Below are 18,986 nucleotides of genomic sequence, written 5' to 3'. Positions count from 1 at the left end.
ATTACTCAGTGTCACATGATCCTTCTGAAATCATCCTAATATGCTGATTTGAAGCACAATAATTTTTTTATTAACAATGTCGAAAACAGTTGTGAGTATATATATATATATATATATATATATATATATGTGTGTGTGTGTGTGTGTGTGTGTGTGTGTTTATTATAAATGTTGGAAACAGTTGCTGTTTGGTATTTCTGTGGAAACCTGTTTCTGTTTTCAGGATTCTTCAGTGAACAGAAAGTGCAAATAGAAATCTTTTGTAACATTGTAAATGTCTTCACTTTTGATCAATTTAGTGAATCCTTGGTAAGTAATAGCTGCTGAAAATTCAGCTTTGCATCACGGGAATAAATATATTAAAATAGAAATAGACAGTACTTTTTGATAGAATATTTGCAGCCTTCATGAGAATAAGCGACGTCTTTCAAACAGTAATGTATGTTGATCTTTCTGTTATTGTACTCACAGTCATCTTGAGGCTTCTGGAAGCTGCCTCCTCTCTTCACTGGAGCTGAGAGGCTGATCCTGTTCAGAGCTGAGGACCGATCCAGCTCTAACCCAACACCACCCACTGAGACTGACAGACAGACACACAGACACGATGAATGCTCATCTACATACCTCAGCATTTAACAATCAATCTTGTTTGCAAAAATAAAGAGAGTTTTGCTTGAGGGTTGGCAGTTTACGCTTAAATTAAAAGGTACATTTTTGATTTAATGTGATATCATTTCTTTCTTTCCTTGTGATTTGAGTGCAAGTCATGAGACGACTGCTTTTATCCAAAGTGACTTACAAAACCCTTATAATTGGGCAATCCCCCTGTGGTAAGGTTCAAATCTACAACCTTGTGGTAGGTACTGCGTTATACTGGTAGTTCTCATGCAGTACCTCTTCTCTGACAATAGATGGCACTAAAGGTCTTTCTGGACTCTTCCTCAGCCTTGATTAAATTGTTGATGTTGATATAGTCTGAAACACTCAATATGTCCAGATAGTGTACACATGTCATGTTTCTCTCTCACACAGATAAAGACGTATACCACTGAGCCACTTGGATGTTTACTCTCTCTCTTTCTATATAAAAAATGAGTGCTGGTGTTGATCCAGGTGTCCAATCATCTCCTGTGTTTATCTATGCTCCTCTCTCTTCTTGTATTCCCTGATGTCTGCCTCTCTCTACAGCAACCCCCCCCTCATTTCTGCCACACTATAGAGCTCTGTGGACTTCCTGTTCTCTATAGGGTCATGACCAGACCACACACGGGCTGCTCTCTATCTAAACACACACATACACACAGGGCAGAACACACACACTGCTTTCACTCCTCAGAGTGGTAGAGAAACCATCAATTTATTTCAAACTATCAGTGTCTGTACCTTTCTGCTCTTTGATAAAATCTTCTTTACAGTTTTGCATCAGCTGCAGGATCCACTTGTGTTGTGCGATTATACACTGCCATGCCGGGTCACCTGGAGCATGGAGATCCGACAGATATCTGAATAAAAAGAGAAAGAGGATCATTAGATCATCATGCATATAATTGCATCGTTTTTTCAGGACACCCTTAAGCCGCTCTTACAATGACAGGTCAACAATGCTTTAATGCTATTGGGTCGCATAAATTAAAGCTTTTGAAAATCTGACCATAAATAGGATGGGCAGTTATGTACAAAAATAAAATACAAAATAATATAATTCTGCAATATTTCAATATTTATAATATTATATATAATAAAAAAGGCAGGGAATGTAATTACTTAAAAAATGTATAATTCAATATAAAATATTTACACTACCGTTCAAAGACTTGGGGACAGTAAAATAAAAGTCTTAAAAATATATTATTTTATTTAGTAAGGATGCATTAAATTGATTTTCATTTCAAATAAATGATTTAAATATTCTTTTGAACTTTTCAAAGAATTCTGAAAAACATCACGGTTTACACAAAAATATTGATTGAATATTGAAAATATATTTTTCAGCATTCATAATAATAAGAAATTACATTTAAAAAATGATTCAAATAGAAAACAGTGATTTTAATTTAAATAATATTTCACAATATTACTGTTTTTACCATTTTTTTTTTAATCATAAGAGCATTAAGAGACTTCTTAAAAAAAATATTTAAATATAATAAATATTTTTAAGTTGACTTTCTCAGAGTACAAATAAGTCTTTTTACATGAAATAGCTGCCTTTATATTTTGGGAGGGGGGTCCACCAGGGAAATATCTGATTTGGAAGTCCCTGGCATCCAAAAGTAAAATAAAAAACCTGTCACAAGTGATGGACATTGTGAGCTCCACTCTCTTCACTCACATTGGTCATAATTGCATTGTTGCTAAATTATGTAAATTAAAAATGTTCTTAACTTTTCTTAACTCTTCTTAACTCTTAAATTGCAGTTTGTCACTGCAAGTCGCTTGTCACACACCTGATATAGCGTTTCTGATCATGTAAAGTGGATGGTGTCTCCAGAAGTTTATCCATAAGCAGTTTCCTCAGGGCTTCTATCCGAGTCTCCACCTCTGAATACACTACACACATGCAGGACGATCTTTCAATACTCCAGCTAACGTGAATGTACATAAGAGGATGCATGTCATATTAACATACACTATCAGATATTATCAGTGAACATCAGATCACCTTTCTTAAAGACTGGGACCTCTGTGTTCCCAAACAAAGATTTGGCTTTCTCATAATCATTGATGACCACATCATAATCCCCCTGGATGGGAAACAGATACACTGTCAGTTTAGCATTCAGAGATCATTTTTATATATTGCAGAGTGTATACACTACCGTTCAAAAGTTTGGGGTCGGTACAATTTAAAAAAAAATAAATCTATTATGCTCGCCATGGCTGCATTTATTTGATGGCTGTATTAATTTATTTTTTTAAAATCTTACTGACCCCAGAGTATTATAATTGTGTAGGTAAGAGAGTTAGAGAGAGAGTGTGTGTGTGTGTGTGTGTGTGTGTGTGTGTGTGTGTGTGTGTGTGTGTGTGTGTGTGTGTGTGTGTGTGTGTGTGTGTGTGTGTGTGTACGGGAGATGCCACCTTCTGGATGTTGCGTTCAATGTTGAGTGGCAGGTTAAACAAAAATTTGAATCTCTGGAGAACGTTGAGAGCGTTGCGTGTTGAGTCGGCCTTGTCCTTTCTGCCCAACACTTCTTGAAACAGGGTGTCAGCAGTTTCACTTGCTCCTGAGAGGAATGAGCAAATGGAAAGCAATGAGAAAAGGGTGTAAAAGGATAACAGCTGATAAAAAGTGGTTTAATCATCCTTCCTCAGTTTCAAATAAATTCAAGATCTCTTCTTGGGTGGTCAGAGCAATTCTGGATTCCCTTTGTCCGATTTAATAAGAACCAGCCTCCTGACCACTATAAAAGTCTGACCAGCCTTTTTTTCCACCAATGAGTCTGTTTGTGATTGGCTGAGAGAGTCAAAGGCAATAAGTGGCTTTGGTAAGAACATACGTCTAAATGTACATGTAAAGACGGGTGGTGAGGATGAAGAGGAGGGGTCGGCGATGAAAGCATGTCAGTGTGTGTGACTGGTTTATTTGTGCGGCCCGCAGGAAACGAGCGTGTTTATTGACCCACCGTCACATGAGAGAATTGACATGGAGATATGATTGGGATATGAGTGGTCTCGAACACACGCACACGCACCTCACAGAAACACGCCGAGGTCTGCATGAAATGTGTGGCTTTGATGGTCTAAAGAGAATGCATATGCAACTCTGATCCTAAATTTAGCTGCTTTGTGTAATCGTGTGCGATTCTGACCATGTGTTTGGTTTTATGTCTTACTGTTAAGAACGTTCTCTAGTCGCTGGGTCATAGAGCCCTCCACCTTCTCAGTGCCGTCTGATTCAAGCTTCTGATGGATAGCTAGACAAAGAAAGAAGGAGAAAAAAAGGAAATGTTTGAGAGGGTTTAGACTACCGTTTGGGGTCAGCAATTGTTTTTTAGGAATTAATATTATTCAGCAAAGACGCATTCAGATGATCAAAAAGAACAGTAAAGACTTTTATAAATGTTAAAAATCTTTTCTATTAAAAAATGCTGTTCTTTTAAACATTCTATTATACTGTCTGAACAAACACTTCGTATCTGCATTTTTAAAAAAATAATCTAATTTAAGACTTTAAGACCCTCTTTAAGACCTGCACAAACAAAAAAGAAAGGAAAAAAATAAAAAGTTAATAATGTAGAATGTAGGGAATATTTTATCTCACTCATCTGAGCAGCTTGTAGTAGTAACGCATAGACATTTCTGTACAAAATGAGACTATTGATTGTCTTTCTGGCTTGTTTGAAATTAAAGGGACACTTCACCCATTTGCATTAAGCTTTGTATTGTTAGAAACCCAGTTCAAACAAGCCAGAAAGACAATCAATACTCTCATTTTGTACAGAAATGTCTATGCGTTACTACTACAAGCTGCTCAGATGAGTGAGATAAAATATTCCCTCTTACAGCCATCTATAGCATTTTACAATATAAACACCATAATGTAAACACTGTCATCATTCATCAACAGCAGACCATAAGCAATCACTTGCCATAAATGTACGGTATTCATTAATTGTGAACTACTCTGAAACCACAAGACTGTAGAATGTGCAACAGTGGTGTGTTTTGACTTTGAACATGCAGCACTCATATTTATTGAAATCAATCATAGCCTATTGAAGTTTAATAATCACATTAGAATGTGATAAAAAAAAAAAACTGAGTTTAAGAGACCCTGCAAACTGATAAGATTTCATCATTGGCATAACAACGGTGCAGATAGTCAGTCCTAAAGCACAAATTTAATATGTATGTATATACACACATATATATACATATACAGTGGGGGAAATAAGTATTGAACACGTCATCATTTTTCTCAGTAAATATATTTCCAAAGGTGCTATTGACATGAAATTTTCACCAGATGTTGGTAACAACCCAAGTAAGCCATACATACATACAAACAAACAAAAATAAGTTCAGAAATTAAGTTATGTGTAATAATGTGAAATGACACAGGGAAAAAGTATTGAACACATGAAGAAAGGGAGGCGCAAAAAGGCATGGAAAGCCAAGACAACTGCTGAAAACTTACAGTAATTAAAAAGCAATCCAGCCCCGTCAGTGGAAATTAATAACAGCTGGTTCAGTCCCAAATGATGGCCTACAAAAAGGTCTCATTGCCAAGGTGTCACACAAGACACATTTCATGATGGGTAAAAGCAAAGAGCTGTCTCAAGACCTTCGCAACCTAATTGTTCCAACACATAATGATGGCATTGGTTATAGGCGCCATTCTAAGCTTCTGAATGGTCCAGTGAGCACTTTTGGGGCCATAATACGGAAGTGGAAAGACAATAATTTCACCATAAATTTGCCTCGACCAGTGCTCCTCGCAAGATTTCTAATAGAGGAGTGAAAAGAATAATCAGAAGAGTTGTCCAAGAGCCAACACCAAGTTTTATGGTGTTTTTAGGGTAATGTGCACTGCCATTTCTCCTCCAAATATGGTGTGTATTATGGCATCCAAACAGTTCAATTTTGCTCTCATGTGACCACACTATATTCTCCCAGTATTTCACTGGCTTTTCCAAATGTTGTGCAGCAAACTTTAAATGAGCTTCAACATGCTTTTTTTTTCAGTAATGGAGTCTTGCGTGGTGAGCGTGCAAACAGGCCATGGCGGTGGAGTGCATTACTTACTGTTTTCTTTGAGACAACAGTACCTGCTATCTGCAGGTCTTTTTGAAGCTCTCCACAAGTGATCCTTGGCTCTTGGACAACTCTTCTGATTATTCTTTTCACTCCTCTATCAGAAATCTTGCGAGGAGCACTGGTCGAGGCAAATTTATGGTGAAATTATTGTCTTTCCACTTCCGTATTATGGCCCCAAAAGTGCTCACTGGACCATTCAGAAGCTTAGAATGGCGCCTATAACCAATGCCATCATTATGTTTTGCAACAATTAGGTTGCGAAGGTCTTGAGACAGCTCTTTGCTTTTACCCATCATGAGATGTGTCTTGTGTGACACCTTGGCAATGAGACCTTTTTGTAGGCCATCATTTGGGACTGAACCAGCTGTTATTAATTTCCACTGACAGGGGGCTGGATTGCTTTTTAATTACTGTAAGTTTTCAGCAGTTGTCTTGGCTTTCCATGCCTTTTTGCACCTTTCTTCATGTGTTCAATACTTTTTCCCTGTGTCATTTCACATTATTACACATAACTTAATTTCTGAACTTATTTTTGTTTGTTTGTATGTATGGCTTACTTGGGTTGTTACCAACATCTGGTGAAAATTTCATGTCAATAGCACCTTTGGAAATATATTTACTGAGAAAAATGATGACGTGTTCAATACTTATTTCCCCCGCTGTATATATGTGTATATATATGTATATATGTATATATATATATATATATATATATATATATATATATATATATATACGCATACATATTAAATTTATGCTTTAGGACTGACTGTCTGCATAATATCTATATATATATATATACATATATTCCATTAAATTGGAAGAAAAAAAAAACTAAAACTAAATGAAGTCTATTTTTTTCTCTCCACATCTGGATTTGGGAAACTTCTGTACACAATGACGTCAGGACTAACCCCCGGCTCCCCCTGGGGTCCGGAATGCTGTGTGGTACGCTTCCTCTGTCTCTGAGGTATGTTTTGACTTCTGCCTGGTAAGTTTTGGGAGTCTTCTCTGGGAATCAGTGCAGCTTCCGTTTGCTGCTCTCTCGTTTCCTCTCAGCACAATGACAACCTTATTACAACCTCATCTAAACATTATTACAACCACGCCTTGTTATCCGTCCCCACGCCTGTCAATCACATGGATACGCAGTGCTAAGAATAGCTCTTCTGTTTGACTCAAGACAAGTGACCCGAGACAAGTCCTACACACACAAAAATATCCATTTTGTGACATTGACCTCAGTTTGACACATACACCTGTGTACAATGACACAAGAAGTGAAGAAAAACTTGAATAAAACACACATGCACCTAATTTCGTTAAATGTCAGATCTAGTATTCATAGTGTCTATTTGAGCTTTACCTTTAATGGTCATTATACAAGCACCAACCCAGTGAGTTAGCTGACACATTTTACTGAAAGTATCTCCATTCTGATGGGATTTATGTTATGTAATTTAAGCCTGAGTTACAATAACATATTTGGTAGGGACTGGGACATTATCAGGAGTTGCATTTGTCTTAATGTGGGTGTTAAAAAGTTGTCAAAAAGGTCTAAAACCAGACAGTTCAATAAGAAATTAAGTTTAGGTTGCAGTATTCAAAAATCAAAACTGTTAAATACTACATTTTGTGGAAATTAAATAATTTATTACTATGACAAATGTTTCTATCCAGACATGATTTCATTGATCAGAGCAGAGGAATAAAACAGTATTTAATTTTGGATCGTAATTTTACGCTGATGTTCAGAATAAAATTTGTTCGCCTCAAATATGTTAAAACTATACTGTACAGTCAATATTCACAAATAAAACTTAAATTATGATCAATGGTCATTACGATATTGTGTTTACGGGATGAGTAATTTTAACACAATAATTCCAGTATGACCTAAAGCAACAAAATCCTCATGGAAATAATCCAGTCCCACCCTATATTACTTCCCAGTGAATATTCTTTTTCTTTCAGAAATGCTTCTGTTTCCTTCAGTCGAATGTATGAATAATATTTCATGCAGTCTTTGAAATTACTTACTAAGTTGTGTTTATGCATTTAAAAACCAAGCATACGTACATGCAAGAGCATCCTGAGCCTCAAAGAAAGTGCTGAGACCTCCTTTCACGTAGGCCAGACTGCCCTCGTTCTTCTTACTAGCTTGTTTCTTAAGATTTCCCACTGCCACACGCAGATGATCAAAACTACAACAGCAACAAACATTAACACCACATTACACACACATCTATTTTGGCAGATTAAAAGATGGACAGACGGTAAATAGACCAACCCGGTTGAAGAATGGTTCTCGATGAGATACCAGGTGGCAGAGAAATTCTCGCTGGTGAAGTCTCCACTCAAACCAGGGAACATGTTCTCCAGATCCTTCAGAGGAACCTTCCCTCTGAAGAACAGAAAAACAGAGTTAAACACACAGAGACCCATCATGCCAAACACCACAGATAATAAAGGCCTGCTCTACCACACTACAGATGATAGAGAAAAACCAGACAGGATACAAACCAGATCTGTCCGCATATAAACAGCATTACATAAGCTTAACCAACCCATTGTGTCTTGTGATGTGGCACAGAATACACTGATGAAATGCATATGATTCATATGCACTATACTGTTAGAAAGTTTGGGGTCAGTAGGCATTTTTAATTCTGCATGGACTCGTTTAATAAATCAAAAGTGACAGTAAAGACATTTATAATGTTACAAAAAGATCTATTTCAAATAGATGCTATTTTGAACTTTCTATTTATCAAAGAACCCTAAAAAATATTATGGTTCCCATATTTTCCATAATATTAAGCAGCACAGCTGTTTTCAACATTGGTAATAAGAAATGCTTCTTGAGCAGCAAATCAGCATATCAGAATGAATGCTGAAGGATCATGTGACACTGAAGACTGGAGTAATGATGCTGAAAATCCAGCTTTGCCATCACAGGAATAAATTACATTTTCAAATATATTAAAATAGAAAATGTTATTATATATAAATAAAATTATAATTAAAATATATTATTTCACTCTTTGTACTGTTTTTTATTTTAAAAAATGCAGCCTTGGTGAGCATAAGAGATCATTAAAAAATCTTCCCGACCCTAAACTTTTGAACAGTAGTGTACTCATCTGAATATATCGATATAAATAAATAAAAGGTTGCTGTAGAGGTCAGGGAAAGGAAGATTTTCACTTCCTATCAAAGGAAATAGTGTACCAATGACATCACCCAGGTAGAAGACATACACACAATGGGCTGTTTCTACTTTCTGCTGAACCTCCTTCCTTATAAACACAGAGGTCCACTTCTATAAACACAGAGCAGTGCTTTTTGGGAGAAGTGTGTGAGGAAATGCATTTGTTTTGGTCTATGTGAGTGCGTGTTTTAACCAGACAGTCAAAAATGAAGCACATATGTGTGTGAGAGTGGAGCACAGCACTGTGTGTACTCTGTAACTGTAGGTGTAAATTTAATACTTTGTAAATTCATAAAGAGGACAATACAAACTCAATTGTGAATGTTTCTGTACTTGTCAAAGTCGATGCCCAAAGGGTTAGCCGGCCTCAGTGAGAGAGGAGAGATGCCTTTGTTCCGATCAGTCCTCATGTCATAGTAATTCAACTCATCAACCCAGACCGCAGACTGATCCAGAATGCCTAAACATACAAAAACATGCACATACTCATTGGTTGAGCACTTAAAATCCATTGCCATCTTCAAAGAGCATGTGTGTACATTTAAAGAGTGTATAATCAATCAAACCAAAATTGTGATTTTGCCTATAACGGAAATCGAGTGTGTTTACATCTACAACACTATGTTGATAACTCAAGAAAACCATGTTTATGTGAGATAGAAAATGATCAACATTTTCTTTGATTTGACATAAAAACAAAAGTGACTTCGACTGGGATAAAACCAGGTGTGCCAATTGTTTGTTTATTAAGCAGACCTTTCCGGCAAATAAAGGACACAGTTTAAGGTGTTTACGTGACCTTACGAGATGTCAGGCTATTAAACATAATTGGTGTTAGATTGGCAGTGTAAGATAGATCTCACAGAGTGTGCATATGTGAGTTTGAGGGCACTATGAATGTGTGTCTCACCGATCCTCTCGGGTTTGAGCAGTTTGAAGGAGACAGTGGACGTCCCCAGGCCTCCACTCTTGGTGGTGACGATGATCTCGCCCTTGTCATCTTTAGCAGGACCAACTCGACACACTATCTTGCTAGCTGCCATCCATTCTGCTGTCAGCAAACAGTTATGACCACAGATAGACAGACCTGTGGTGTGGGAGATGGACAATGACCAAGAGAAAAAGAAGTCAATCAAATGGCCAATTTTACCTCAGCTCACGTCTATCATGATGCCAGTATGATTTAATCTATCTGTCCAGGCCTATTTAAATCATAGAGGGGTCTGAAATTGTCATCGTAGGTGCATGTCCACTGTGAGAGACATAATCTAAAAAAAAAAATCCAGAAATCACAATGTATGATTTTTTAACTATTTATTTGTATGATACAGCTGCAAATAAGTATTTGAACACCTGAGAAAATCAATGTTAATATTTGGTACAGTAGCCTTTGTTTGCAATTACAGAGGTCAAACGTTTCCTGTAGTTTTTCACTAGGTTTGCACACACTGCAGGAGGGATTTTGGCCCACTCCTCCACACAGATCTTCTCTAGATCAGTCAGGTTTCTGGGCTGTCGCTGAGAAACACAGAGTTTGAGCTCCCTCCAAAGATTCTCTATTGGGTTTAGGTCTGGAGACTGGCTAGGCCACGCCAGAACCTTGATATGCTCCTTACAGAGCCACTCCTTGGTTATCCTGGCTGTGTGCTTCGGGTCATTGTCATGTTGGAAGACCCAGCCTCGACCCATCTTCAATGCTCTAACTGAGGGAAGGAGGTTGTTCCCCAAAATCTTGCAATACATGGCCCCGGTCATCCTCTCCTTAATACAGTGCAGTCGCCCTGTCCCATGTGCAGAAAAACACCCCCAAAGCATGATGCTACCTCCCCCATGCTTCACAGTAGGGATGGTGTTCTTGGGATGGTACTCATCATTCTTCTTCATCCAAACACGTTTAGTGGAATTATGACCAAAAAGTTCTATTTTGGTCTCATCTGACCACATGACTTTCTCCCATGACTCCTCTGGATCATCCAAATGGTCATTGGCAAACTTAAGACGGGCCTTGACATGTGCTGGTTTAAGCAGGGGAACCTTCCATGCCATGCATGATTTCAAACCCTGACGTCTTAGTGTATTACCAACAGTAACCTTGGAAATGGTGGTCCCAGCTCTTTTCAGGTCATTGACCAGCTCCTCCCGTGTAGTTCTGGGCTGATTTCTCACCTTTCTTAGGATCATTGAGACCCAACGAGGTGAGATCTTGCATGGAGCCCCAGTCCGAGGGAGATTGACAGTCATGTTTAGCTTCTTCCATTTTCTAATGATTGCTCCAACAGTGGACCTTTTTTCACTAAGCTGCTTGGCAATTTCCCCGTAGCCCTTTCCAGCCTTGTGGAGGTGTACAATTTTGTCTCTAGTGTCTGTGGACAGCTCTTTGGTCTTGGCCATGTTAGAAGTTGGATTCTTACTGATTGTATGGGGTGGACAGGTGTCTTTATGCAGCTAACGACCTCAAACAGGTGCATCTAATTTAGGATAATAAATGGAGTGGAGGTGGACATTTTAAAGGCAGACTAACAGGTCTTTGAGGGTCAGAATTCTAGCTGATAGACAGGTGTTCAAATACTTTTTTGCAGCTGTATCATACAAATAAATAGTTAAAAAAATCATATATTGTGATTTCTGGATTTTTTTTTTAGATTATGTCTCTCACAGTGGACATGCACCTACGATGACAATTTCAGACCCCTCCATGATTTCCAAGTGGGAGAACTTGCAAAATAGCAGGGTGTTCAAATACTTATTTTCCTCACTGTATATATATATTTTAATCAGATTTTAGTTTATATTGTGGATCAGGTTTGGGAACATCAAATGTGTTGATTTTTTTTTTTTTTTTTTTTTCAAAGTAAAAAAAAAACTGATCTGTGTTAGATATAGCCAACAATAAAGAAAAAAAAACTTATTGTAGCTGCTTGTCTGAACAAAGCATTACTTTAGCTTATTTACAGATTCATTGAGTTGCAAAAAAATATAATAATCTATTTAAAGGTCCCATTGCATGGATTATTTTAATATTTTATAATGTTTCCTGAAGTGCCCTTATAATGTTAGTATGTTTTTAAGATCAAAAATTGTAATAATTTAGAAATAAAAGGCATATTTCCTAGCCTGATTTTAGCCTCTGATTTGAACACTCTGTTTGAAGGGGCGTGTCAGCTGTGAGACTTCAGTGTAAACGCCCACTGCTGTGATTGGCTGACATGCTTGCATATGAAATATTTAGCAGTACATGTGGAACTCTCTCGAATACTTTTACTATTACATGTTTTTACTGTTACAGCTATCGAGATTAACGAATCGTGAGAAGTTTAAGTATTTAGATCTATTCCCATCACATAAAAGGTTGCAGTGATGAGCATTGAGCAGATGACAGCCTGTTGATCGCGTGAATGAAGATCTTATCATTGCAACGCAGTTTCTGCACTCTCACTAATGATTTCACCAATGCAAACATGAGGTAAGTACAGTAAGAGCTTTGTTGTGCAGTGTAACAGCGTCATTGATTTCATAACAAGTTTTGGCAAGTGTCCAGATAAACTCGCGCTGAGTGATTGACAGCTTGGGCGATTGGAAAGGGATTTTTCTTTATTTGCTTTCTGTATATATTTTAATCACAGTTTAAATAAGTTTATTTTCATCCTGCCAAGAGAAACAATGTGAAGTTGATATTTTAGTCACTGGCTTGATTTACTGATGCATAAACAGTATTGAACGATTTTGAGAGAAAGATTATCTGTCTGAACTTGAACAATTACACATCAGAAATTCACATAACCCACTGGTTCTTCAGAGGCTCGGATGAAGGAACTAAAAAAATACTTTTGTGTTCATTTGTACATCCAAACACTGAGCAACTGCCATGCTTTGCTCGTTTGCAAGCCATGACGTCTCTCGAGGAAAAAAACAATATCGCGCTCGCGCAGCTCATTTTCTCATGGGCGGGCCAAATTCTCTTTGTGGGCAAAGAAGAGAAAGGGGAGGTAACCTTTCCCCTTATGACGACATAAGGGGAAGATTCTAGATTCGCCCGTCTGAGCTTTCATTTTCTCAAAAATACCCAGGGCATCAAAATGTCTAGCCACTGGGGGACCATAGGCAGGCTAGGGGAACTCATATTAATGTTATAAAACCTCATAAAGTTAAATTTTCATGTCATGGGACCTTTAAATCTCCAAATTCAAAACACCCAAACACTGATTCATTCATTTCTTTCCCAGATTTCACAAACTGATCACTCCTGTATGAAGAAACTCAGCTTCACAGAAGTTGCGTGTTTGTATTCTTCCTTAATTTCACTTTGTTTTGGATAAAGACATCTGCTATATTAATAAATAAAATAATCTAGAAGATATCTAAAATAGATTACGCAATTGTTCAAAAGTTTGGGGTTTTTGAAAGAAGTCGCTGATGCTCACCAAGGCTGCATTTTCTTGTATCAAAAATACAGTAAAATAGTTATATTGGTAAAATATGATTACAATTTAAAATAACTTTTTCAATAAGCCATTACTCCAGTCTTCAGCGTCATATGATCCTTCAGAATTCATTCTATCATTATATCAATGTTGAAAACAGTTCTGCTGTTTAATATTTTTGTGGAAACCGGGATACATTTTTTTCAGGATCCTTCGATAAATTCGTTTTTTAAATTTTATTTATTAGATTTTTTTTTTTTAACATTACAAATGTCTTTACTGTCACTTTTGATCAATTTAATGGATCCTTGCTGAACTTTTTGAAACATTTCTTAAAAAAAAATAATAAAAAAAGTACAAACTTTTAAACAGCAGTGTGTTTGCTCAAAACTGTAACAATGACTATGTGCATGTGTATTACCGATGAGATCATTGGGTCCAGTGCCCAGGTTCTCCCCGCGAATGGTGACTTTGGTCCATGGCACACCCTCGTTGGGTGAGATGCCAGTCACCAAGGGAGGCTGGCGGGCACGAGACATTGTTCACACACCTAAATGAGACAAAGTTAAATTCTGTTTTGTTTAAGCTCACTCGACGTACTCATCACTGCTGACGGCAATACATCAAAACATTCAGCACGTTCAGTGCATTTAAAAACGTTAGACATGAACAAATAAATCTACCCATTCGGCACCCACTGAGCAAGCACGTTTCTGTTCGGAGTAACACCGATATCTCACTACATACAATATTACAAGTAGTTCAGTAATCATGGCAGTTTTTCCTGTGGCTTTTGCACCGTCACAAACTTTCTCTCGTATATAAACACCCACATGGAGCACAAGACTGACAGCTCCAGGGCGCTTTGTGTGCAAGACCCCATGACTGTCTCTGTGTGGTCTGGGAGGGTGTGTTTCTGTGTCTGTGTGGTCTCTGGCATGGGCCAGGGAGAGAGATAAAGGGGAAGGGGCGATGGTTGAGTTCTCAGAGTCCACAGTGCAGATTCAGAAAACGTCTCGCCACTTCTAGTATTTAAATTGGGTAAATGGCATGTATATTCACTGCAGGGTTTTTATGGTGAAGATGACAATACTTTGGAAATAGTGTGAAATTTTTATATTGTGCAAATACATTGCCTTTATAGATTATATAGGTCAATGATGCTCATCTTTCTGTCTGGAGCATTCCTTTAATTGAAAAATACATTAAAAAATGCAATAATACATATTATGACTTGAATAAACCTCTTTTACGATGAGCATGATTTAATTTAAAAATCACTAAAAAAAAATTAAAATCATGAACACAAACACGTCAGGATGATAATGATGATTAAAAAAAATAAGAAAATTTTAAAAAGTAGCTTGGCATATTTTTGATTAATATTTCAACAGAAAGCAGTGGAAAAGAAAGAAAGAAAGAAAGAAAGAAAGAAAGAAAGAATCAACATAAACTATGGCTTTAATAAATCTTTGATGAACATGTTTTGGGGGTGACAATTTTGAAAATAAATTAAGAAAGAAAGAAAGAAAGAAAGAAAGAAAGAAAAGAAAGATCATATTAAACAAACAATTAAAATGATTACATTTCAACTTCTAAAAATATTTAGGCTACTGTTCAGATACAGCAAAATCTGATCATGGAAGTGAAAAGAGTAAAAGTCAAAGACACGCACTTCTGTGTGGCAACATTTGAGAGTGATTGACTGCTTAGATGATTGACACCTGAGAGTCTCTATGGAATAAAGAGCTTGTCCCAGACAAATTACCAAGCATCCTCCTATCAACACTCGGCCCTTTCCAAAACACAGCGACCCCCACCTACAAACACACACTCACAGACCAGATGTAATAGCAGGAGCTTGAACAAACTATTCAACATGAGAACATCATATTGCTGATTGCATACAAATTTTCAACATTTACAAAATCAGTATTTTTTAGTATTATTGATATTATTGTATCTGTATGAATTTTAATATGGACATAAGTTTGTGTGTTTGCAAGACATTAAATAGATAAAATAAATAAAATAAATAAAAACATGCATTCAATAGTCAACAAACGAAATAATAAAATTTGTACTATTACTGGTAATTAACTATAATCTGATTTCAATTATGATTTCAGATATAAAATATATCTAACATCAAAGAGTTATTGCAAAGCATTGTGGTTGCATTATACGTTTCTGCTAATATTTAACACTGACTGACAATCATAAAAAAAAACCACATAACTTGAATGAGAAAAGCACAAACATAACACATGTCTGAATGCTAATTTGTTTCAAGACCACAAAACAAAACAAGATGTTAGATCTGTCGTAGAAATCTAATCAAACCAACTGAAACAAATGTTATTGATTACACATCAGCATATCAGAAAAAATTATAAGGCTCCAGTCAAGTCAAATTAAATATATACATTCTCGCTTTGTTAAAATATGTATGCATGAATATTGTGTTGTTGAGGTTTTATACTGTTGTAGCTATGTGTTGAGTTTGTAATTAACGTAACTTGCTCACAATATAATCTGAACTGACGGAGAGTGTTAACAAAAGCAGTTTATCTGCTTTAATTGCATCAAATAAGAATTTTCATAAATATAATAAATACAAAGCTCATTTACATACACTGTTCGATATGGTGAGGTTGTTTTATATAAACAGCAGCTCTGACAGATGAGACAATAGCTGACTGGCTAATGCTAAAAACAATCTGACAGAAAAGCCGACGAAAACGCATGTATTGAGACAAACGTTCTTCCTCATAATAACAGCCCCGTTTTATCACGTGCAAATCGAGAAAGAATAAAAAATGCGATTACTTACAGGAATAAAGGCAGTGAAGATAATCACTATACAACTCTTCTTTCCTCTGAAAAACAGTTCCGGTTTAGATGCTGCGGCCCCGCCCACATGACGAATCACATGACACTTCATGAATAATGAATCAACCTGAGCCACAGAAATACAAAAATTTGTATTAAACTGAAATGTAACTGTAAAGGACTTGTGATCAGTTCAGTTGGTGTTTGCTGGAAAATTCTCAATTTCTTGAGAATGATGAGTGAAAGAAAACTAAAACATCTTATTGTAGCCTATTAGCCTAGCCTACTTTCGTATAGGCTACAAATGATAATATGCACAATAAGGATGTAAACAAGATAGATAGATAGATAGATAGATAGATAGATAGATAGATAGATAGATAGATAGATAGATAGATAGATAGATAGATAGATAGATAGATAGATAGATAGATAGATAGATAGATAGAATTTTCTGTTTATAACTTGAAAGCTATAAAATATTTTATATAGCCTAATAGATCTGACATCAACTGAAATGCTCCAGATTTTACTTTGGGTTTCGTGCTATTATGCAACACTCATTTCAACTAATTGTATTTCAACTACACAAAGTTCAACATCAAAGTCACCCTGTGAGGTCACATTTAGATTATGAACCATTTTCAATGCATATGGCGTAACTTCCACTTGTTCTGGGAAAGCGCCGCACCATAACACCACACAACAGGGACCACCCAAGCACCGTGCGCCATAATGCCCTCTCTTATCTCCTTAAATAGTGCACGGCAGAGATACTTTCCCTCAGATAAGGCCTTTTGGGCTCTTGGGAACTACAATTTTTCAATCATTCTGAACTAATCTGAGGAATCAAATCCAATTTGACTTTCCTGCGGCCTCAACGCGCTGTGTTGCGTGTGACGGCACCACAGGGGATGTTCAGCATGTGTAAACACGTCATGTAGCCTCGGCTATTTTCTCAAGAGGGCCACCGCCAAAGATCCATCCAGCTAATTAGCAGAGAAAATGTTAGTAAAATAAGATAACTCACTTAAGATCTACACTGTATGTTTGTTCAGCTTACCCACTGTTGATGATGGATCTACATTTCTGATTTGAGAGCGGCAATTACTACACCATGGGTCACAACACAGCAATACGACTCAGACTGACCACAAACACCAGCAATATGGTGGATGAACAACATTTTTGTGGAACGCATAGATTTTTATTTTTTTTATTGAATGTTTTTTTAAATTCACTTTTACACTCAGATGACACTGTGTGCATATGATGGGGGCAGAAGAATGAAGTTAGTTTCTCTTCATCATTGTTCTGCTTGAATGTGTTCGTCATTGTGTTCCCATGGGTCCTGAGCCAGCACAGGAAATGCTGTGAATAGACTTCCTATTACACACACACCTAAACATTACTCTCACAGAACACTGTTACTGTAATAATATTATTTTGAGCTTTTGATGTCTTGATGAACTGCACAGTGCATTGAACTGAATACGTTGCATTGATGCAGATACTATTCCAAGGCACTAAAATTAATTCATCATAATTAAATAATCAGTTTTAAATCATTTAATGGGGAATTTTGTAAGACTTTCAGGTCTCTCTCTTTCTAGCCGAGCCAAAAGGCACTTTAAAAGTTTGGTTACGCAGGTTACCTAATAGTGAGGAGTATTTATATTTGTAATGGGTTTTTGTAATTGTATTTTTCTGTTTATAATTTCTGTTTATAAAAGAAAACAACAGCATGAGACATTGCGGTTTATTGCGGACATACACTGTCAGAAATATGGGTACAGTAGGAGTCCATTTCTGTCCCCCAAGGTACAGTCTACACTAACGTACCCCATAGGGCTTATTATTGGATCTCAAGGTACATATATGTACCTTTTTGAGGGTCAAAAAGCATTAAAAGGTACATATGTACCGTTTCTTTTAAAGGTTAAGGTACAATATTGTACCCTTGAGGGTACAGCCCCAGTGACAAGCCATTGTACCCCTAATTATGTACTTTATTTTATGAGAGTGTAGGTATAGGCTATTATTTGCTGATCCTGTGTTTGAAGGACACTGTGATAACACCCTGAACACCTGAGGCCTGTTTTTATACAGTTTTTATATTTGTATTTATTGTAGAATATGTTACGTGCCAAGAAAACAATATTTTTTCAGTTAGAATAGATTGAAAAAGAGTGAATTTAAGTAAAAAATAATACAAATTAACGCAAAACAATTATTTTAAGCCTTACGATATAAATAGTGGCAAAAGACGCATATTACCATAATGTAAACATAATGAGAGTTCTATTTATAAAGTATAAACGAACTGGTCTTTGTAGAACTGAACTACCCTTTGATTGTCCATTCACTACGGACGTGCTTATGCCAATTATGACCAGTTGGGGGCGCTACAGAAGCAGAGATTGCTGAGCACCTATTTCAAGTCTCTCAGGATCTAGTTCGCATGCCATGGACTTCATTTTCAGAAGACGTGCATAACCTGTTAAAATGTAGAAAATAATGAGTGAATGGTTTCTGTGTGCCAGGAAATATCACATGTGATACAAATGTGATAGCCGATACATTTAAGTAGGCTATTATTAACAAAGATTATTTACAATTCTATACTTAGCCTATACAAGCAGAGCTACAGTGGCTGTCCTAAATGTACGAGCTAGACTAGAGGTAGTTTAGCGTAAAAATTAGCTATAGAGGAAGCTTAGCGTAAATTGTGTTTGAATTTGGCAGGACATTCTTCTAAACGTAGG

The 18,986-nt window shown here is 36.7% G+C and overlaps 1 protein-coding gene across 4 annotated transcripts in view; it reads right to left on the bottom strand.

The window, feature by feature from the left end:
* Positions 1-16,322, bottom strand: part of exoc2 (exocyst complex component 2) — a 28,720-nt gene extending 12,398 nt beyond the window's left edge. For 2 of the 4 annotated variants that reach the window (XM_084091436.1, XM_084091438.1), the window contains exons 1-12: positions 16,223-16,322; positions 13,811-13,939; positions 9,879-10,055; positions 9,302-9,428; positions 8,048-8,161; positions 7,837-7,961; positions 3,834-3,914; positions 3,079-3,224; positions 2,663-2,744; positions 2,448-2,550; positions 1,384-1,502; positions 470-580 (exon numbers count right to left, since the gene is read on the bottom strand). In XM_084091436.1, the coding sequence (XP_083947562.1) occupies positions 470-580; positions 1,384-1,502; positions 2,448-2,550; positions 2,663-2,744; positions 3,079-3,224; positions 3,834-3,914; positions 7,837-7,961; positions 8,048-8,161; positions 9,302-9,428; positions 9,879-10,055; positions 13,811-13,928 (1,303 nt within the window). In that variant the 5' untranslated portion in view covers positions 13,929-13,939; positions 16,223-16,322. The remainder of the gene's footprint in view (positions 1-469; positions 581-1,383; positions 1,503-2,447; positions 2,551-2,662; positions 2,745-3,078; positions 3,225-3,833; positions 3,915-7,836; positions 7,962-8,047; positions 8,162-9,301; positions 9,429-9,878; positions 10,056-13,810; positions 13,940-16,222) is intronic. The other 2 variants (XM_084091437.1, XM_084091439.1) reach the window with 1 other exon arrangement.
* Between the last annotated feature and the right edge of the window lie 2,664 nt (positions 16,323-18,986).

This window comes from Abramis brama (genome assembly GCF_963993115.1).
Source record: "Abramis brama genome assembly, chromosome: 18".
Taxonomy (NCBI): Eukaryota; Metazoa; Chordata; class Actinopteri; order Cypriniformes; family Leuciscidae; genus Abramis; species Abramis brama.
Note: the sequence above shows the minus strand (reverse complement) of the source record. Positions and strands in the feature narration are given on the sequence as shown.